Below are 22,948 nucleotides of genomic sequence, written 5' to 3'. Positions count from 1 at the left end.
AGGCAATTCTACAATTTTTGGGTGGGGGTGCCATATGGAACTCTTTCCTGGCACGGTAACAAACTCTGTAGTGAGAACAAAATACTACGCATAACCACTACTTCTCCTAATAAATCGTGTGTGTGTGTGTGTGTGTGTGTGTGTGTGTGTAGAGAGAGAGAGATACACACACACATACGTCAACCTACATAAATATTACAATACACTTTTGCTATTGTTGACTTGGGAAGTCGATACATGTTTTTTTTAGACAATATTGACCAAAGAGAAAGCCGTCAGAAGGGCTTAGTACGATTCTTTGAACTTGATAGCGAGATTGACGTCACTGTGTACAACGCGCCCGTGGGTGAAAGTGTGAGGCGTGTTCAGCGACTCACATCTCGAACCGTGGACCCTTAGATCCGCAACCCGGAAGCAGCAGAACAACGAACATTGAATGGGGAAATCCAAGACAATTATCAAAATCGTCAGGATTCTTATCTTTAATTAATTTCAATAAATCACAGAGGAAAACTATTTCATTAATAATTTAACCCTCTATTTTCTAGCTATTCTGTAAGAAATACTTTTGATGTAACGGATGTTTAGTCAATCCTAATTATTTTGAACTTTCATACAGTTTGTTAATTCTTAAGGGAGAGAAACTTTTTACATCCTAATTGTTAACTTTCTAGTAATTTCCATTAATCAACAATATAATACACTTGTATATGTACAAGTATTTATAACTAACCACTGGGAGTTTATAATGACATGAAGGAAGAAAAATAGGTGACACAAATTTACTCTGTCTCGTCTATCTTCACACTCATTTTATTAACATTATCTTCATACAGTTCAGGCCTAACTTAAATCCCGGAAGAAACAAAATTCGGAAGGGTTTGTTTCTGAATCTTCGCGCGAAACTACCTAACAGGCTATCTCCGTAGAGCAGTTTCGAACATTGAACTAACGGAGTAAAGAGAAGGCAGTTAATCAACATCATCCACCGCCAGTTCTTGGGCTACTTATTTTGTGGAACTAGGAGCCACGACCGTGAACCCTCCGATTCTAAGTCCGAGCACACTAATCACTAGGCCTCGTCAGGCCCATTCATGTGAAAATTGACGATTAACTTTGCATAAATAGTAACACATAAAATCCGACTTTTCTTTTTGTAAGTATAATACGTCATTTCGAAATATCACCAGAAACCAATACGTTCTTATGACAACACAAATATTAATTATTAATTTTTCTTTTAATTTTACAAAGACCCTTTCTTACATGAATTCAATTCCCCCGGTTATTCTTGGAATGGTTTATTCCTTCAAGTGAAAGAAAGAAAGAGGGGAAAAAAGAACCTTGAACGCGCTCTTTCTTCACAGAGTTAAATTATAAAAATATAAATATTGTTCTATATAATTATGCCTGAGGGTTGTGAACAGAAAAAAAAGCTAGTTTTATTGTCCCAGTAGGGTAAGGAAAACTTTCTCTGTAGACGTTCACCAGTATTCCAGCATCACGTCATCCAGTTTAAAATTAATTCTGCAATCACGTGATTTATAGCACGAGGATGTGTAGGCGTGGTTGTAGTCCTGGCCTGTTTCATCCTAACACAACTGCTTAGTATAAGGGTATGTATACAGGTAGGTATCATACACATACGCAATACTTTGGTTCGTAAGGCATATAGTGTTTGCAAACATTTAACATCACGAACTTTTCTCACAGCTGTTCAAGGCAAATAACAAGTTTAAAAAAAAAACGATTTTGCGAATGATATTCACCAGCCAGTTGTTTCACAAGTTAGCTATTACTGTTCTTTTAATCTTGAAGAAACACCGATAACAAAAATTGTGTAGATAACGCGGTAACAAATACCTACCTTCGTTTAACTCTTCAGTCTGAAACTATCACTAATACAAGTCGCTAATTTTAACTTCATTCAATCGAATGTTCATTATAAATGTCTAATGACAAAGCTCTGAGCTTTCTCGAATAATTTCATCCTTTGGAAACTATTAAAGCTTATCTCTATCCAAAAAACAAATTATTACCTCTTTGTTAATAAAAAAAAAATAAAACACAAACATCTGAAATCAACTCTCCCCTCCCGAATCTGGTAGTTAAGACTGTATTAATAACAAACATTTGCCCTATTAATAGCAATTTCCTGACAATATTTGTATATAATTTAAGGATGAAAATATACTAATAAAGCACTTCGTGGAATCCGTATACCTATTTAAAATATGCTCACACATAAATTACAAAATAGGCTTTATTTTCAAGCTGATAGAAAAACAATTATTAGGTTTAATTTTATCAAATGTTTCCTTTTTGTGTGTTTGTGGGTGGGGGGGGGGGGTCGGAGATAAAACTGGTTTTCTTATCTGCACTAAAAATAAGATACACGTTTAAAGCACAAGTTAATAGGGTACAACTGTAAACATGTACTAACCAGTTTTTATAGGGGTTCTTAAGCATTGCTTACTTGATAACCGTCTCCCCATTCAACAAGAAAAATTTAATTCTATATACAGGGGTGTAACGAGTATGGTTATGTGCCCGTAACGTTACCAGTCTCATTTATTAATTTTTATAATAACGCTTCCACATCAACCGCTATTACATTTGCTAATTTCTTATTTCATTTTATGGTTTGATATTTTATTGTCATGAAAACATGCAACATTAACGCTTTATTTTTTTGGTGGTCTGATACTTTATTGTCATAAAAGTATGCAACATTAACGCTAGGTTTTTTTTGGGTGGTCTGATACTTTATTGTCATGACAACATGTAACATTAACGCTTTATTTTTTGGTGGTATGGTACTTTGTCATGAAAGCATGTTAAATTAACGCTAGGTTTTTGGGTGGTGTGCTTCAGAAAATACCGATACAAATTTTAAACATTCTCAAACATTGTTTATATGTTACTAGCAGACAGTTTGTTATTGCAACATGGCCTGCCAAACAGAACGGATGACTATTCATATTACATGGTACACTGCTTTAAACACGTCCAAAAACATAAAACGTCGCTAATTAAAATTGATCTTCACGTAATTAGAGATGCAGACGAGCCAGCAGTTTTTTTTCTGTTTCATGGATTTGATGTTCTTCTCATGGTCTCACTTAAATTTGCTCCAAGAATCCTGGAAAATGAACTTATTCAGCAATCGGTGGAGTCATCTGCTTTCAGAGTATAATATTCTTAACAGGGTTGAAAAATGTCTGAATTTTCCAGACTCACTACATGTGTGTTTGTGTGTGTGTATTTATTTATTTATTTCTTATTTTGTATAGTTCCCTGAGTAAACTTTATGCTCCTAGATTCCATCTTTTTAAACAATTTCGTGGAAGTATGTCCAAGTAAACAGTATTATCTTGATACTCTCCCAATCAGGAGTCTGCTTCTGGATCCTATTTTTTCCTTAAGCCTTTTCTGAAATCTATCTGAACACATAATTTTAATTGCTGTTGCAAAATTTGAAAAAACCAAGTATTTCAAATTTTTGTTTTATAATATCCAGAAGTAAAAAATTTAAATTTTAAATGCCACAAGGATAATTTTTATATTTCATTAGATAAAAAAGTTCAAATAATTGAATGGGTTTTTAAAATAAATTGGGGAAGAATAAATCAGAAAATATCAACTCTGATTTGACCCTAAAATATTTTCCATAGGTTTTCGCAAGATCTTAATTGCTTGTTAAAATAAGCACATTAAGATGATTTTTTTTACATTTATTTAATGATAGGAAATTTTACCTGCATGTTATTTTTAAAAGTTTACATAAGTTTAAAATGAAATTTCAAATTAAATGAAGGTAAGGAAGTAAAGGCAAAAATACTGGTAAAAGAGAGCTTTAAGTTTCCTTGTTTTTCTTTTTCGTTACATGTTTAAGATGTGTAATAAATACTCATCAAATAAAATGTGTGAGCACTTTTAAAGTTTTATTTCAAACTGTAAGGCTCTTTTTTTTTTTTGTTCAGAACAAGCTTGTCACAAATTGCTTATTTTTAATTTTTTAATACTGTATTTTCTTCACCCATAAAGAACTGGTTATTTTAATGTTTGTATTGCCTATGCAAAATGAATTACTAATTTATAACACAATTGAAATTAATTATGTTTGGGCAAAAATAGTATTGGTGGAACAGTGAAAGATTTAACATGATGATCGCTAGTGACTAATATTATTACTATATGTGAATTCTTTGTTTTTACAATAAAATAAAATACTCAGCTTAACTCATAATAATTAAATCTGTGTTACACTAAACTTTAAAAATAAAATAGCACACACCCAGACCAAGTGTGGTACTACTACTAGTTAGTAGCGAGTACTCCTCTACACTACGTAGCAAATATTTCAAGATATTACTTAATACATTAGGTATACACTAATATTATTAATTAATCTGCACTTGCACTAAGTGTAAGACATGCTTAACTTAACGTTACTAGTATTAAGTTAGTATTGTTACCAATTGGTACCATATACTCAAAACCAGGGAGAAGGAACACTTATATTTTGCCCGCCAGTCTTCTTTACCCTTGCTTCTCCCATTTTTAAACAAAATTAGGCGCCTATGATTACTAGCTCTACTAAGTAGTACTAGTACTACTGCTAGTGCTGCTGTAGCATTTATTCTATTAACACTGTAACAGTCAAAATGTGTTACTTTATAAACTATAAAGTTTATTAGGTTATAACTTCTTACCCATTTTCCTTTGTCCTTGAATACGAAACGACAAAAAAACACTAAAGTCGAATAATAACCATACTGATAATTTAGTAATATCAAAACTTCACTAGAAGCGTATTATCCATTCATGGTTAATTTATAATTCCACGAATTGAACAACCTGCACTGACTGTACTACACAGGCCGAAGCCACTTTCCTCCTCACTTTCCACACAACCGTAGATCGTCGTACCGTGCTGCTAACTAGACAACAGCAGGGAGCGTCCAATCAATCTGTCTGGGGTACTAAAAGACGTGATGCGGCTTATAAAAAAACGAAAATATATAACATATAACAACATTTAAGGACGAAAATGTACCTTTTGGTCCATCGAGATTGTCTCATCCATTAAAATAAACTAAACGTTAAAATAATAACAATAAACACTCCAAAGCTAACCCAACCTTTATAGTGTAAATAGTTATCAAGCATTCATTTAAATTTATTGCATATATAACACCTGAAAACAACCCCATTCAAAGGTCAACTATCCTGTTAGAAAAATAAAACTGTTTTATATGAAGAAGACTCCCACCCTGTCAAAATTTATATTTGTGTCTCCTTTTCCTACCATTCTCACTACCAAGTACGAAAAAAAAATGATGCATCGACACTATCCATTCCATTAACAATCTTAACCTCCTCAATCAGATCCCCTGTAACTCTTCTTTTTCTCAAAATTAGGAATCGTAACCTGTTATCGTGTGACAACCTCTCCATCTCAAATATCATCGAATAAGCCTCCATTTTAACCATTTCCAATAATTCAATATATTTCTTATAGTAAGAAGCAAAAGGTTGAACTCAATACTCCAAATGGGGTTTCATTTACAATATTGTTTTCAATATTTCGCTATTAGAATATTACCTGGTTTAAAAATCACGAAATATTAAATGATATAAATATTATAGGAACAAATTTAAAATTTGTTTATTTTGTAAGGAATCATCAAAGAAATATCCCACTTTTATTTTCAGACCAAAGCCTTAGTGCAGTATCCCAAAATGAATTACTTTCCATGCTTCAACAAATACTTTACATACAATTCTAAACCATCCCAAGCCAGTTTGCACAAACCTCAATTTATAATTATTGTATGGAAATAATAGTATATTACGAACGACAAACGTTCTCCTTAGGCAAAAGGATAAACTTAACTAGATTCTAAAACTTTTAAAACTCCATTATGATGAACTTATTCAAAAATCGAACATTATATAACATATAATTAGATAAAAGCACTAAAACCGATGATGACTTTTAAGTACTTATAGATATTGGATAAAGGTCCGTTTTTTATTATATTTTTCAATTTCTTCGAGTAGTTAAGCTTGTTCAAGCTGAACTAAATAAGATGTCAGCTCTAGAAAAACATTAATGTTTTTAACTGAAATAAACATTAAGCCAAATTTCAGAACAAAAAAATGTTTAAATTTTAATCGAAACCATTCAAAACAATCTAGACATTATAGTTATTACTAAAGTTCATTTAAATTATCAAAGCCTTCTGATTTTGAACAGTACTATTTATCATTTTGAACAAAATTTTAAATCTAATGCAGTTCAATGTTTTAGAATTATCTTAAAAGATAAATATGCATATAAGTTACTTAAGTGATGCAATTCCAAAATGTAATTATTTCAAGTGCAAAGCTGCAAATGAACTATCTTCACTGTGCCCATCACAAGTAACAAACTCCATATTTTTAACGTTATAACCCCTCGAGCTTACCGCTGAGCCACCTGGAGGAGGGGAGGATAAACGTTTTAAAGAGTATTAGACTAAGGCCGATCTCCTGATCAAACCATTTCCTCTGTCTTCTTGTTCTCCTTACTATATATGAAAAACGCACTTGACCACACTTCAATATTAGTAGCGGCATTTAACTTTGTGGCATCAATGCTCACTGATCTTCTATCTGTTTTTATAATTATTGCTACGAATAAATAGATTATATGCTCTCATACATATAACTTTAAGTCGTTTTCACTTGATAAAACGATTCCAAAATTCCAGCCAGCTCTTCGAAATTTATTTATTCTGTAAGTACTTTTGGTTTTGGCTCTGAAGATAGACTGAATATAAATAAAGTTTATATTTCTGTCATAAGTAATTGTAAGCATGTGCTAAACCTGTTAGTTACTAATAGTAGGTAAATACAATGCAATGTAATCAGAAATAAAGTTTAAATCCACACACACGCTCTCACACAGATTAATTATCATATCAGTTAAATAGTGGGAGTAAAACGTCGAAAGTAGAGAAACAAGTAGGATTTTTATGGCTAACAAAAGTATTTTAATTACGCATGAGAATATATTTTTTTCTCAATTTCATATTCCTCTCATGTTAAATAATATGTAGATAGACTTAATTAAGCCTAGTATAACAAAAAATAATCTTAGTTGAACGCATTGTCGCTGATATTTTAAATTAAAAGAAATGATGTAAACGGTCACAATATCAAATACGATTCAGGTTTTTAAAACTTATTAGGTTCGAGTTTTGATAACTTGAGTCCAATGACGTTGTATAGAAATTAAAATTAATCATGTTCGTGCAGGTCTGATAAACTTTTTTTCTTCATAGTTCCAGTGCCGGTACAGTAGTATAGAGAGCTTGATACCAGTAGTACTAACAGTAATACCGTTACAAATTATTTTTCAAACTCATAACATGGAAATAATATTAATGAAATGGCTTCACGAACTTTTACCCATGTTTTAGTGTATACGCCTTTTACAAGCCGGGAAAGAATTATTTCAGTTATACATGTTATTAACCTATGTTTTGATATTTACAATGTTTTCGCACCAGAGTACCAGAGACTTCGACAAGCGAGCTTTCATATATTTCCGTAATTTACTTCTGATGAGTTCCGGTATTGAATGAAAGGCTTCCTGCGCAATGATTTGTGGCAGCCAAAATATCGGAATGTCATTTTTTTACAAACCTCTAATAAAAAATCTGTAAAAGAATAATTATGAGTAATGTGAAGAAAAAAACATCGCAGTCAAGATCGCTTATACACATTTGTTAGGCCTAATAAAAACTTATTTTTTATAAATTGTCCAGTATTTTTTATAAAATCGTTGCCGCACACTAGAGCACGTTTCAGTGTTTATACTGTTACCTGGTAACGTGTGCTCACAACGTCCTATTGGTATTGGTAAAACAATTTATATTTTGTACGCGAAGATCCCACTCGGCCAGAAAAGCATGCTATTATTCAATTTCATAATTCTTGAAAATCTATATGGAAAGATGAAGAATGTAGTGTTTAAAATTTAATAGGCCTAATACTAATACTTTATGACGAATGTAACTAATTATTAATCGCCAGCTCATAAAAGGCTTACACATCATAACAGCTGTTGTATCAAATGTTATTGCATAATACTTTCATGTTTTTATTTCTTGTGTAATTTCGTATTTGTTTTGTTTTGTGTATACATTGCTGAGTCGTATATTATTTATGAGGCTTCTTATAGAGAATACATGATTTAGGAATAAAGTAAATATGAACTGGGCGAAACGCTTAATCGGCATTGGATCACTGGATGTGACAAATAGTGTAGTTAGCCTACTAATGTTAATATTATACACCAAATTCAAATAAAGGAAGCTATTGTAACATGAAAATTAAAGTTTTGATTATGGATAAAACAAGTAAAATGTTTTTTAAAACTTTTAGTTTCAAAGAACAGTACGTTTATTTAGGTTTAACTACATCATCAGATGGATACAATTACTTATTAAGTTGTTTTATCCATAAACAAAACTTTTAATATTATACACTGTACTAATACTTCAAAATTCCTAACTAAGGGACTAGATAAAGAAAGTAGTGTTTAAAAATTTAATAAGCCTAATACTTATGTCTTGTGACAAGTGTAACTGTGAAGCTTATTTGTTGAAAACTGGTACTGAGGCTAAACATTTTTTGAAATATAAAACTAAACAATAATAATAATATGTTAATCCATTTACTAATAGTAGTAGTCGCTTTTTGTATTGCAAAAGGAGAGCTGAATTACAGGGATTTAAGCTAATCTAAATTAAGCTATAAATTGAATAAATATACTTTTATATGGGAAGACAAAAACAACATTTTGACAAGTGTTTGAGAATTGTATATGAAATTATAAATATTTAAGTAAACCATTCTTATAAGCAGCTGAAATATCATTGGTGTATTTTCTCAAGTAAAAATAAATTCCCCTAAGAATGACAAAACAGGCCCACTTAATAACAGGAAATTTGTGAAATAACTGTATGTTCTGTGACTGACTGCACTCCTGAGAAATAAAATGACTGAATACAAAAGTACAATTATAATAAACAAAGCTCTGAATTTACTTTAATCTAAGTTTGAAAGTTTAAATTGAGTGATCTCCTGCTTCAGGCTATATATGTATATATATATATCGAAATTGTGTTCGATACTCACATGACTGGTAATCCCCAATGAAATATGAGAGAGGTAATTACCTCAAAAGGTCACCTGACTGCCACTGGAAAAGATACCTGGTATATATATCTATACAAAATTACTTACTTCTGCTGCCAGACTTGATCATAATTCTGTACATATTTGCATGCTACTCTTACTAACATTATGGTAACAGCTATTTTTCTTATATTATCAGTTGCGTCAAACTGAGTAAGATGGTAACAGACAAACATAGGAGTAATTGCTTGTCATTTGCACTTGTGTATTTAAAATGGTGGAGCTCATGCAAAGCATTTATTGTGTTATAATGAATGGGTACATAATTACAGCCTACCCTGTATATCTCACAGATATTTGATTTGTGCATTGCACCGTATTTAGCCATTCTAAACTTCCCATAATTTTTCTTTTAGGAAAAAACTTCGGGTGTGTTATAATTTGAAATACTTTTAAAAATTTAGCTTCCATGGTTAATTGAAGAAATACATGTAAAAAAGTGGTAAGTATTTTCTCAAAAGAAATAATTTGTGACATCCGCAGATGTAACATTATGAAATGTGTAATTATTGCATTACCGACCAAAAAATTTTTACAAGCAGTTTTTGTAGGTAACAGATCCTTCTTTGAGAAACATTTTTTAACATAAATTTTAGGATGATGGAAATGAAAATAGGTATTTATAGAACAATAAGTAAAAATATCAAATATGCCAGTTTATGGCAGACGTTTTGATAAAGAAATTCTTTCGTGTGTGTCATTTTTGCCATGAATAAATTTTGATTTAGTATTAATAGTAGCTGTATATCATGAGGTTGGTAAAATTTTATCTGTTGTTTTTTCTTTTGGTAAAGAACAACTTTCGAAGGAAGAATCTCCAAATCTTGAAGACTGACAGAAATATGAATTATCAAGTAATTTTTACTACTTCTCATAAACTATCTTTAATTACCAATTACAGTATTAAAGTTTCATTAGGATAGATGCATGTTAAAAGTGTGAAGGTTCATAACAATAGCAGTTCTGAATTTTGTTCCAATTTTAGGGTATTTTTAGCAAATAGTTAAGTTACCTCAAATTTTATTGTTCTTTGCCTGTTTTTTTGTAATCAATAAAAAACTCACGATTATTTAAACTTTCTTAAAAATTGGTATCTGGGTCACAAACACAACAAGAAGTAATAACTCATGTTTAAATCGGTATTAAATATATAAAGTACAATTGAGAAACAAGTATTTCAATAAGTAATCAATATACAAACTTATGTAATAATTTTTAAAGCAGATTATTTTAAAAACTTTCATCCTTGTTCAAACTTCTGCTCTGTTGTGTAATTTTCACCACCAGGGACATCAATAATACAACAAATTAAATTATTAAAATTATCACATATATATATATATACCATACTATAAATTTGTTAAATTTCCCATTTAGAGACACAAAGATAGTGTGTGTAGATGATAATAAGCATGGAATTAATCTTCGTTAAACTGCTACCAGGGAAACAGGAACCCAATACCATTAGTGAAAGTAAAGACACAATGTAGTTTCCAGTTCCACAATTATATTTAGCTAGTAAAACAAAAAACATTAATTTTCATATTACATTTAACTAGTGAGAGGAATACAGATAACCTCATTCTTTACAAGTAGATTCAGTCAAGCATAATAATTTGTCAAACTTAACTCTTAATCTTTAAAAATTCTTCTTTGTGTTACAAAATTCTTTATTTGTGTTTTGATAACATATTATTAAGAAATACGAACAAAGCTGAATTATTAGAGCACTTTACTTTAAAAAAAACTTCAAAACGATATAAAAAAATTGATAAAATCTTCAAGGAAAACATGAACTAGTTCAGGGAAGACATAACTTAAAACAGAAATGTGTATGATTCTCCTTTTTTCTCCCTTTCAATTTTTTACCATTCTTTAGTATAATTCGTTTTTAATGTGCTTATTTTGATTGGCCTGTAGAAACTTTATGTGTATATAGCCCACACAAATAAAAACATTACAAACACTTCATTAACCCACACATTCTCTTTAATGTGCAGTTATATGGCAATACAATCAACATACATAAATCAGCAAGCTATTTTCATCTATACAGATAAAATTTATAAATACCATAATATCAGGTACATGCCATGAAATAACGTAATATTAAGCTTCTTAAAACTGTTTGAAAAATTAACAGGTGTATTTGATATTTATGACAAAACTAATAAGACTATTTACTGTTGTCACTAGAGGGTAGGTAGCCAGTCAACAGCACCCTACCACCCACAATTCATGCTAAGTGATTGGCTCTCACTCTTATAAAGCACCCACAGATGAAATTGTGGGGTATATTTTGCGGTATCTACACAGATTCAAACCGAGCTCACCAGCTCCGAAATCTAGAGCTGTATCACATGAAGTTGAGTCCTTATTACTGTGTTTCAAATATTTACCACTAGGTGAAACTATTCACACATAATAACCATGGCTCAGAGAAGTTTTTTGACATAAAAATAGCATGTTGCAGCAACAAACATTAACTCTAATTGAAAAGAAATACTCAAGTGATATAGACATGGTTCCAACTCATTGTACTTGAAACTAACTTTTGTTATCATGTTAGCATTGCTAAGCAACATTTCTTTACCATTGATTAGACTTCTTTTAAATGAAATGACATTCAACAGTTGTCAAAAATAGTGTTTGCTTGGGGACGGGGACTTCCGAGTAGCTTTTGGGTGGTCATAAATGAAAATCTTAGGTAAATACAAAAGAACACACTCATTCTGACAGATTTTAACTGAAAAATTTGATTGAATTTAAAACACCACCAAAAAGGAGGTTTCAATGTAAAACAACCCAATCATAATTTTCTCAGTAATTTTTATAATTGGGTTTCTGTCTGTTTTTACAACTGCATATACCAAACAGAATGTCACAAGAGGGATTTAAAATTATCATAACAGCATATTATGGACCAAGACATTAAAAGTTATTGTTATGGTATTATATGAAAGTAATATATATATATATATGAAACTGTGGTATATAAATACACCGTACATTTCTATCTTCCCATTTTAATGTAGCGTTATTGTAAACTTATCAGTTATTCTGAGTATATGCAATTTTTCCATAACATTTGCTGAAGAAAATTGTTAAGTTTATTCATTCTATCTGCTTTTCTTCCCTTGTTATTCTGTTGAGATTACACCTGTTCTGTCCATGGAGTTTATGGTAGTAAATGTTGCATGTTATGCAAGAATGTAGACATTAGTGTCCTCCAATGGTAGGTTCAAGTGGTATCTTGAGGCTATGGCCTCACCTATGCTTGAATGAAACTGATCACTCACGTGGATAGCATTAATAGCTCTGAGTAGATCTGTCATTACCTGCAAAGTAAGGAATGTTGAATTTACAGTCTGGTAGACGATTTTGGCCTGATCAATTTGAGAGAATAAGTTAAATCCAGTACAAACAACAGTCCATTGTCCAAGGCAAGTACATACATTGTGTTAGTGAATAAATATTGTTTACTAGTATTTTACACTGCATCCATTTTCTTTACTTCATTCTCATAAACTCAGAGATTCAGTTGTAATTCATAATAAATATCTTTGTGAATCTTGCGTTATTAAGTGGATGTATCTCTCTGCTTTAAGGTTAATTCCGTTTTACCTGAATCCACACAACTTCCGAGGCATTTCTGAATTAGAAATGTATTAAATATAATTATATCAAAATGTATTTACGTTTCCTGATGGGGTTTAATTATTATCTATGACACTAAATCAGTTCTAATTAATAATGATTTTTAATAAGAGAATGTTCAAGTTAAGAAATGTCAAACTAAAACATTTATGAGAAATATATATAAAAATGTAAGAAAGTAAGAACCTAGAAAAAAACATTACAGACACAGCCTTGAAGATACACTAAGTTAGCTTATTAACTGTGGTACTGTTTGTCAGCTTCATAAGTTGAAAACTTTAATTAATTTTATGTCAGGCAGAAGCATTTAAACCCAGCGAAGTTAACTCTCGTTATCCATCTATTGTTTACATGTGTTGGTGATGTTTACCTGTATTGTTATGATTACAGCAACACTGAAAATTAATTTCATTACAATCATTATGCAAGTTTACATTCATTGTAAAGTTAACATTATTTTTGGAATAAGAAGTTTTCATAGCCCATATCAAAATATTATTAGCTCCAATATTGTTTTTTGATAAATCTCTCTGTAAAATTGCATTAAACTACCATTGGAGAAAGTAATACATTAAGAGCAAGTAAATAGATAGTATCATTTTGATTTATTCTAAAAATGTTAGGTGTAGTGTGACTTATGTAATTTTCATAAATTCCAGGGAAGTTCAAGAAATAGTTCTAAAAGTGTGATTTCTGAATACAATTATACAGAATGTTTGGCTCAAATAGAAAAGGAGTTGACAAAGTTGGAAGATTCCATTACAGAGAAACTAGGCACGTCTTCATTCACATGGAATATCTTCAAGATACCAAGAAATCGTACAGGAACAAAAATTAAGATGAATCACAAAATAAGAAACCCCATAACCCAAGTGCTTTCAAAAGGTAGACCATCCTATTGCAGGGCCAAATTCTATTTCACCCCCAAATAAGGAAAGTCAACCTGTTCAAAACTTCCTTTTGTAGGGCCAAATTCTATTTCACCCCCAAATAAGGAAAGTCAACCTGGTCAAAGCTTCCTTTTTGCTGGGCCAAATTCTATTTCACCCCCAAATAAGGAAAGTCAACCTGTTCAAAGCTTCCTTTTGTAGGGCCAAATTCTATTTCACCTCCAAATAAGGAAAGTCAACCTGTTCAAAGCTTCTTTTGCAAGGCCAAATTCTATTTAACCCTCAAATAAGGATAGTCAACCTGTTCAAAGCTTCCTTCTGTAGGGCCAAATTCTATTTCATCCCCAAATAAGGAAAGTCCACGTTTTGCAAGGATGAATTCTACTTCATCCCCAAATAAGGATAGTCAACCTGTTCAAAGCTTCCTTTTGTGCTGCCAAATTCTATTTCACCCCCAAATAAGGATAGTCAACCTGTTCAAAGCTTCATTTTATAGGGCTAAATTCTATTTCACCCCCCAAATAAAGAAAGTCAACCCGTTCAAAGCTTCCTTTTGCAAGGCCAAATTCTATTTAACCCTCAAATAAGGATAGTCAACCTGTTCAAAGCTTCCTTCTGTAGGGCCAAATTTTATTTCATCCCCGAATAAGGAAAGTCCACCTTTTGCAAGCCTCTTTTTGCAAGGATGAATTCTACTTCACCCCCTAAACAAGCGAAGTCCACATTTTGAAAGCTTCCTTTTCAGGAACAAATTCTTCTTCATTTCCAAAGAAGCACTTTGGTTATCGGGTTTATTGTTTTGTGATTCATATTGAGTACGTGTAATCCATAAGTAAATATTAACATTTTAGTTGTAAAGAAAGTAAAGTGTTTGGTTATACATGATATATTTACCAGAAATAGAAAGCTAAGCTACATGTGTAGGTCAACTTACGACATAGGTGGTAAAAATTGTGCTTTGATATATATAATGCTTGAGCTGGTAAAACACGATTGGTAATTGATTAATATTAAAATTTGCGTTTTCACAAAACATTTATAATGTCTTTGGTGATACACTATTGAAACAGCTACTGACACTGTAATAGCTTGTTTACATTGTTTTAAAGTTTACTATCACTATTCTGTTAAAAAGCAAAATTCAGGAGTCTTTATTATTTGAAAGATGGGAATTTTTCACATTTGATAAACAAATCTCAAATTGATACCATAATCTGTCCATTTTTATTATTAGCCTTTAATATGTTTCTAATCTGAAAATTTATTTGTGAGTTTCTGTTGTTTTCTTTTACAGTGGAATGTGCACTACTAGAGATTGAACTTGTGATGAATCTAACTCCACCAGAATTCACTGATGTCCATCAAATCTCACGAGTAGAGTCCGATTCTGCTGAACAAATAAAACAAACAGAAGATAAAATAAAATGCCTTATTCCTGTAGATACTGACTTTAAATCCTAATAATACTTGTCTATCTTTAAAGAACCTATAGAAGGCATTGCATTTAGAAATATTTTAAAATACATATTTAATTTACTAATATTACAGATTTACACTCTTTTACATAATTATTTGAATTGTTTAAAGTTATTGAAAAATGTCTGCTTACTTTAATTTCTTGAAAAAAAAAATTCATCTGAAGATTCATGATCAATAAAAATTTATTTATTTACTATATTTATTATTACTATGTTCGGCAGCAGCAACTGTAGTTAATGTAAACTTCGTCAGCATCTGATTATAGTTTTCTCCATAATTTTGAAAATATCCAACAGAAATTATTTTGAAACAAACAATTCAGTATCTGAAACATAAGTCATCCTATCCTCAATTCTTTATCACTTTCAAAAAATATAGTTGTGACACAATCTTCACTCACACCTTCTAAAATGAATCTCTGAAATCCTTCAGGTCAGGTTTTATCGCATTCTCAGGTATCTGTCACAACAATTGTCAGTGTAGCTGGGGAGTGTCTCATCTCTCTTCTGTATAAATATTAAATTGTACTTATTCTAGGTTATGTTTCTAATTTACTGAGCTGTAAACTACTGCAATACGGTGCAAGTTACAAAAAATAAAGCATTAAAATACTGACCCACCCACCCCCAAGTAAGTTTTAATCTCTTTGTACACAGCTTCTCTACAATATAAAGCTTTCATTTCATCTATAAATAATGTGATATGCGAGATTGTCAAATGTTTCCCAGATTACCTAAGCCAATTTTTTATATTGTTTTATCAGATATTTTATTACAAAAACAGATTGTATGTATACCATTTATTACAAATTAAAAAACAACGGCTATAATAGGTATTTCTAAAACAAAATTGAAAAGTTTGCAAAATTCGTTAAGTGCATTTTTTTTCGCACCTCTATCACCTTGAATGTATAGCCTTACTGCTTGAGTGATAAATATTTTTATGGTAATTAAGAACTTTATAACATTTACATATCACCAGTGATAAGACCCTAATACTGCAAAAGAACTATATTTGTTTTATAAGAAAAAGTTTAATAATAATTTCAACTAAGAAAAATGTGAACTCTTTTAATGATCACTAACTATGTTGAACTTTGATGTGCCAAGTTCTTAATAATTTGTGTGTATCATTAAAGAGGCGAGTTTTTCATTAACACAGATTTTATTTTGAATCAAAAAATACAAACATAATAAATCAAAAAATACAAACACAAATGTATAAACTGAGATAAACAGTACTGTAAAAAATAGATATTAATAATCACTATTAAAAAACTTTCATATAAACTTCATAAACATTTCATACCTATTAGTACAAAAAGTATTCTTGAATATAAAGTTAGTCTGCTTGATTAATTAGTACAATACTTTCCATTGAAACAATCTCACTTAACATAAACGTATCCCTTTATTTTAGAAAATGTTATACGATTTACATGTACTTGAATGTACAACACATTGTCATCTTTAAAGCATTAAACATACACTAAAATAAAGATCCTAGTATTTAAAATGTCATAAGTATTTATGCTACGGTACTATCCAAGCTAACTTTAGACAGCTTCTGTTAAACTACATCTTAGTCGCTTGTTGCAGGACAGAAGATGTAGCTTTGACTTCAGTTTTGTTTTTTATTTAATTAAGGCCAGTTATATTTGGCTCTAAATTGAGCTTTTATGCTTCCTTAGGTGATAAACACCTATTACCTATCTAGTTGTAGCAGGATTCCATGAGTCAGGGGAAAAAAACTGCCAAAATTCTTGTTAGGGTACTTGCAAGGTATGCAGATAATCTAGACAAGGATTAGGAAATACTGACCAGCTGTAAAAAAGTTTATATTTGTACAAATAAATTTTAAGTCAAAGATGTTACATCTCTCCACTTGTGAAATATTTGCCAATCAATCAACTTTAAATCACCCACATGTATACATACATGCATGCCCTTCATAGTAATTCTTATAGCAATGAAAACTCGCAATAATCGTACAGTACAGAAAAAAAAATTATATATATATATTATATACATATTATTTTGTAGTATTTGTTTAATAACAGTCTTCCTTACTATGATAACTAAACAGAACCAAAATTAACTTTGTTGTCTTTGCTTGAAAGCTATTATTAACATCCCCCTTGTCTTGGAGCCAGAACCAGAAGAGAAGAGCAATGTAAGAATAGATTCACGAGATTCTTCTTCCAAACTGTATCTAATGTTCAATAGGGTCCTAAACAAACTATGCATTCTAAGGCACGAGACTGTATTGAAAGACACAACTGGTAGTGATACTGTTAGGGCAAACAGTTTTTTTTTCAACATTATTCTTTCCTTTCTTCCAATAGGTGGCATACAAAATTAGTTGAAAAAGTCAGCCACAAATAACAGGACATAGATGATATAAAATGTGATGGTAATATGTCAAGTTTTTTAAGATGAGCAACACTAGGCAAGAATAGTTCTTGCCAGTCATACTTTAACAAGAAACTTATTAAAAACACCTGAAAAATGGTGAAAAAAAAATTCCATCTTTCTCCTTTAGAAAACTGTGTAACAACAGTGGCAATGATACTAAAGTTGACCACAAGTTCGAATTTTGAGGACCCAGGTGTGTTGAGATCATTGGGTCAGAGAGTTCTGCAATGAGGGAGCCACCCAGGCTTCATCATATGACAGTGCTACAAACATAACCTCAAAAGGAAAATGCAATATCAGAACAATCACCTCAAAAGGTACAGAACAAGCACCCAATAAATCAATATGCAGAACATTATGACAAAGAATCCTCTCATAGTGTCCAAGTTGTCCTTGCATATTGAACTAGACCATCTTCATGAAGTTCATCACAGATGTTTTTGATACTGCCAACACCAGATAAAAACTGGTAAACACAGATGTCAAGGGCCATGCCAACCATCTCTCCCTAAAGGCAGTGGGTATGGGGTTTGCAGCTAATATTGCTGCCAGTGAAAGAGTTAAAAAGTGTTCCGCAGGAGTTTCAAACTGGGCGTGTGTAGCTGCTTTGTAATCTTGCTACCACGATTGTGGAACAACCTCTAATGAATTATTATCTATTTAAATATTTCAATAATAACCCGTCTACACCCTAGGGTCACGATAAATGATTAAACCAAAATTTAAAGTCATTCTCAACAAGCAGCTGAAGGAATAAACAGCAACGTGACAAGTGGACAGAGATTACAGGGTGGAATTTGAAACGTAAGCTGAATAATGATGACACCTTTCTTTCCTACTTAAAAATGAAACTAAAACCTGAAAGAACTACTCTATCAATAAAGACACTTGTTACACATATGGAAGAAGAAACTAAAGACTGCAGACCTGGTGTGTGGTGTTGCAAGTTCTATGTACATCAATTTTGTAGTTTCACAGAGGTATTTTATTTTCTAAGTGCAACTAATCTATCGGAGAGAACTCTTATTATATCTTGTTTTGATCATTTCACTTAGTGCAGCATGGATAAGATATGACCAACAAATAAAAAGAGGCAGAAACAAACAAACAATATTAATAAAAGGAAATTTATGAAAATCCTAGCATAAACCAGGAAGAAAGAAAGTTCTAGCTGAAAGTGAGCAACAATTAGATAAGATGCAGATTACTTGTCTCTAGAAGCAAAGGGCAAAGGAGACTTGACCTTTTCCAAGTCCAATGCCTTCAGAACAAGAGCAGCAGAAATCTAAGTCAACATTAAATGTGAAGTTACAATGAAAGTTTACAACAGATGTGATAACATTACCTAGGTGGCATGTAATGATGATGGTGAGTGTGTGTGTGTGTGTGTGTGTTTTTGCAATGGCTAATCCTAACAGAGTAACATGTAGAATTATTCTAAGAATAATTCAACTTGGATATTTTAAATCTTCCACTAACTGCATATTTCATTTATAACAAGAACAGGAAATCTAAATAACAAAGCAGAATGGGAGACAAGTAGTTGTATTCTTGCTTTACATTTACTTGGTTTCACACGTGGACTGCAGTATCTATCTCATAAATTATTAATAACTAGCAGAGACCCGCAAAATGTTTGAGGTAAAATTTGTATCTTTATTACAACAGTACTTTTTTAAATACGTGATTTCTAGAATAATACAAAAGAATTCTAATCACAGACACCAAAACTGACAAGTCCACTTGTTTTAGGCCTAACATCAGTTAAGCCTTTATTAAAGTATAGTCTATATTCATTCAAGAGGTAATTTAACACTTTAATGTGTATGTTTATTGCTTTAGTGTACTAAACTATACTGTATTTAATACTAACAATAAATAAACTTATAATACTATTCTACAACCTAATGTTAGATCTTTTTAAAAACTTTGATAAGCTTTTAATATGTTGTTGTACAAAATGTCTACTAAAGTATATTAACATCTGCCTTTTTTTTTTTTATCCAATGCACATTTAAATAGTAAGGTGTGCAGGGATTTTCAAGACAGACAAAAACCGAGTATTATTATAACAGAATTTATTCCTGCTGTTACATTTTCTGCATTTCTTTTATTAGAATGAAGCCTTTTTTTTTTTATTAAAAAGAAATATACAAAAATGAAGACCTTTAAAGCTTTCAGAATTAATGGGAGGATTGGATGAGTGTAAATGGAGGTTATTAATATTCACCTTTTTTTTTTTTCTAGTCACAGCATATTGACTCGTAGAATAACTCAATTTTTCAAGTACAATCTTAACTCATAACTCTGGACTGATTTGAGATCCAATTACAGTTTTAAATTCACGAGGTCAAACCCCAAATCCTGCCTAAAAAGAATTTCAATTTAAGGATAAGCTTCTAGAGATCTTGACGAGTAATAAAATCAACTTAGTTATATGCAAACCCCACACTTCTGGTGCACAGAAATATAGCTAATAAGAAGGGAAAAAAAAGGTCCCGTAGATTAACGAAATTCTTTTAGGCAAGATTAGAATACAACTGCTGCAGCTATTGAGGATTCCCTCTTGTTTAAGCCTATGATTTGAAGTAGATCATAGAGATTTAGAGAATGGTCAGGGAATGTTTTTAAATAGAAATCCTAACAGCACTGTTTCTAAATTTAAACTTTTTATTTTTTGAAATCTGAAGTTTGTCTTTTAAAACCTCAGACAGGACAAGTTTGTCTGGAGAAATATATTAACTAGACAGTCCAATCTTGAACACTTTCCAATATGATTGCTCACAAATTTTATGAACTGAACCAGTGTGTACAAACTTTTACTTTTGTTTACCTTTGGAAATAAAATAAAAGGTAATTAAAGAAAATCTATTTATTAAAAATGAGTAAAATGATTTTGAATAAGCAAGTCAGACAACATCCACAGCCGATATAAAATGGAAACAGAAAAGAATGTACAGAGCTACATTTGAATATTGTTTGACATTTCTTAGCTAGCATGATGCCACCAAAAACTAATCAGTTTTTATTAAGAGTTATGAAACAGCAGCTGAAGAATGAAAATAGGTATTCATGATATATTCACATAAAGACCTACTAGTCAAAGTCACCAAACACAGTGCCTATGGACTTATTTACAACAGGACTGCCGAAATAAGAGCTGGGAAACAGTCATTCTCGTACACGGGATGGCTTATGGGAAACACTGTAGAGAGGAGGGTTGTGCTTTGGACAAGACAATTTTAAGATGGAGCTTTTTGCAATGGAAACCACACTGCAGGACTATTGTCAAGATTCACAGTTGTTAAATGAAGCATGACTGCATGTACCATCATCAACTTTAAAGATATGGCAAGGCTCCAACATTTTAATATAACAATCTCTATACTACACAAGATTACGTACCATTCAGCAATAACTCCCATACCAGCACACTTCTACATAGAGTATAATAAGAATGATGGCATAAAACATAAGAAAATACCCTGCTTTCACGTATAGTAGTAGTAAACTTTATTCAGTGTTTGAGAAATAGTAATAAATACAAAGTGATGCACGAGAAACTCTTCTAATACAAAATGTTAGCAACACAGCGTGAATCAAGGATTATAAATGTACAAGTCACACAAACATTTGTAATAAAACAATGGCATGTGAAATAAGAACGTGTTCATTACCTGAAATTGTTAATGATACAACAAATTTCTCACATTAGCATGGTAATAAGGTATTTTTTTTCCCACAACAGCACCATTTCCAGACCTAGGTTGAGAAGCCAGGTTAGACTCAGGCCTAGCCATCATAATCACAACATCTGATCTGAGAGAATATAATTGCCTTTATCAAATAAGACAGGAGCAAACTAAGCACCCGGTGACTGTCACACATGATAAGAGATATTCAGCTGAACAGATCACAGATGTCATGACAAGCTTTTCTAAAACTTATTAACCCCGTTTTATGTACAAGTCAGAAGGGCTACTTGATTTCACAGTAAGAGGATTTGAACGTATTAGATGATAACTGAAAAATATGTTTAATAGATTACAGTTACAAATACAATTTCCGAGCATTAAGTAGTGTGGCATTAGATTAAACCGAAATATGATTTACACGTGTACAACATATAGCAACAGAGAACAAAATACAAATAACTTTCTGCCAAATGTTAACAACAAAAATGTACACCTTTAAACATCTTGATTTTTTTTTTTATTAATTTTTTAAAGCTCACCAAAAATGTAAAGATAAACATATATCAGTTATTTTTGTCTGAAACTGAATTTCATTTCTGTTACTTCACCTGATTAGAACACAACCTTGTACAATAAAACGTCACCTACAGCTCTAACTTTTATGTATAGTTCAAGATACAGACATTAAATTCAACTTGGGATGAAAGAAAGAAAGCTTGTGAAAGTAACAAAGTACACTAGTGTAAAATAAAAAAAAAACGTTACCAAGAAGTTGGACTAACTATATTGATGTCAGAATTAGAAAATAAATATTTTTTCCTAGTAATCGAAGGAGCAGAAGTTTTGCGGACACGACTGTCACTTTCCAGGTTCTCCACTCTCGGAGTGTCTGCCTTTGGTAACAGGGGTCCATCAGGTGCCTCCTTAACTGGTGACAAGGGAGCATTGTAGACAGTGGTATTTTTCCCATGGGAAGTGACAGTGGATGACAACCACCTGGAATTCCAGCTCTGGTCACAAGCCAATGCAGGATTGGCTTGCAGGGCACTCTCCTTTACCTTACGAGATATTGATGGGGAGCTGCATGGCGTAGCATTAGGAGTGGACTCTGCTGAAGCACTGGAGCTGCAAGAATGGGAATGATAAAGTTTGTCGTCAACAGAGGGCGCTTTCAAGACAGGACCTGAAACCGATAGATCCAGCTTGGGAGGTTCTTTAAACATGGTAGGCTTTATCATAGAAAAAGAAACCTGGAGTGTATCTTTGGAAGAATTGTCTGTAGAAATGTCCTGATGTCCTGCAAAATAGGATGACAGTCCTGTTTATGACAACTATTAGCTATATAGCAATGACAAATAAACAATTCAGCGAAAGAAGTTTTTCCTTCTTTGATAAATGGAACAGATTATTTAAAAAATTAATTTTAATAAAACAAATGCACATGTTATATTTAAACAAACATTAGACAAAATCCAAGTAAGTCTCCTTTAACAGGGTGTAATTTAAATGGATGACATAAACCAGAAGGTAGGAAAAAAAAAAAAGGCTTTCATACAATTAT

General features: G+C 31.7%; 3 protein-coding genes across 8 annotated transcripts in view; 1 reads left to right on the top strand and 2 right to left on the bottom strand.

The window, feature by feature from the left end:
• Positions 1-4,952, bottom strand: part of LOC106460024 (actin-binding LIM protein 1-like) — a 72,351-nt gene extending 67,399 nt beyond the window's left edge. The window contains exon 1 of the mRNA XM_022386621.1: positions 4,716-4,952. Within this exon, the coding sequence (XP_022242329.1) occupies positions 4,716-4,719 (4 nt within the window). The 5' untranslated portion in view covers positions 4,720-4,952. The remainder of the gene's footprint in view (positions 1-4,715) is intronic.
• A 2,341-nt stretch (positions 4,953-7,293) lies between these two features.
• Positions 7,294-15,366, top strand: LOC106460036. The gene is made up of 4 exons (XM_022386620.1): positions 7,294-7,305; positions 7,849-7,911; positions 13,569-13,683; positions 15,094-15,366. The coding sequence occupies exons 1-4, from the start codon at positions 7,294-7,296 to the stop codon at positions 15,258-15,260; spliced, it is 357 nt and encodes a 118-aa protein (XP_022242328.1). The 3' UTR covers positions 15,261-15,366.
• A 4,282-nt stretch (positions 15,367-19,648) lies between these two features.
• The window catches only part of LOC106460035, a 9,262-nt gene continuing 5,962 nt past the window's right edge, over positions 19,649-22,948 (bottom strand). For all 6 annotated transcript variants that reach the window (XM_022386629.1, XM_022386630.1, XM_022386628.1 and 3 more), the window contains exon 3: positions 19,649-22,684. In XM_022386629.1, coding sequence (XP_022242337.1) covers positions 22,149-22,684 — 536 coding nt within the window. In that variant the 3' untranslated portion in view covers positions 19,649-22,148. The remainder of the gene's footprint in view (positions 22,685-22,948) is intronic.

This window comes from Limulus polyphemus, unplaced genomic scaffold, assembly GCF_000517525.1.
Source record: "Limulus polyphemus unplaced genomic scaffold, Limulus_polyphemus-2.1.2 Scaffold695, whole genome shotgun sequence".
NCBI classification, from domain to species: Eukaryota; Metazoa; Arthropoda; class Merostomata; order Xiphosura; family Limulidae; genus Limulus; species Limulus polyphemus.
Note: the sequence above shows the minus strand (reverse complement) of the source record. Positions and strands in the feature narration are given on the sequence as shown.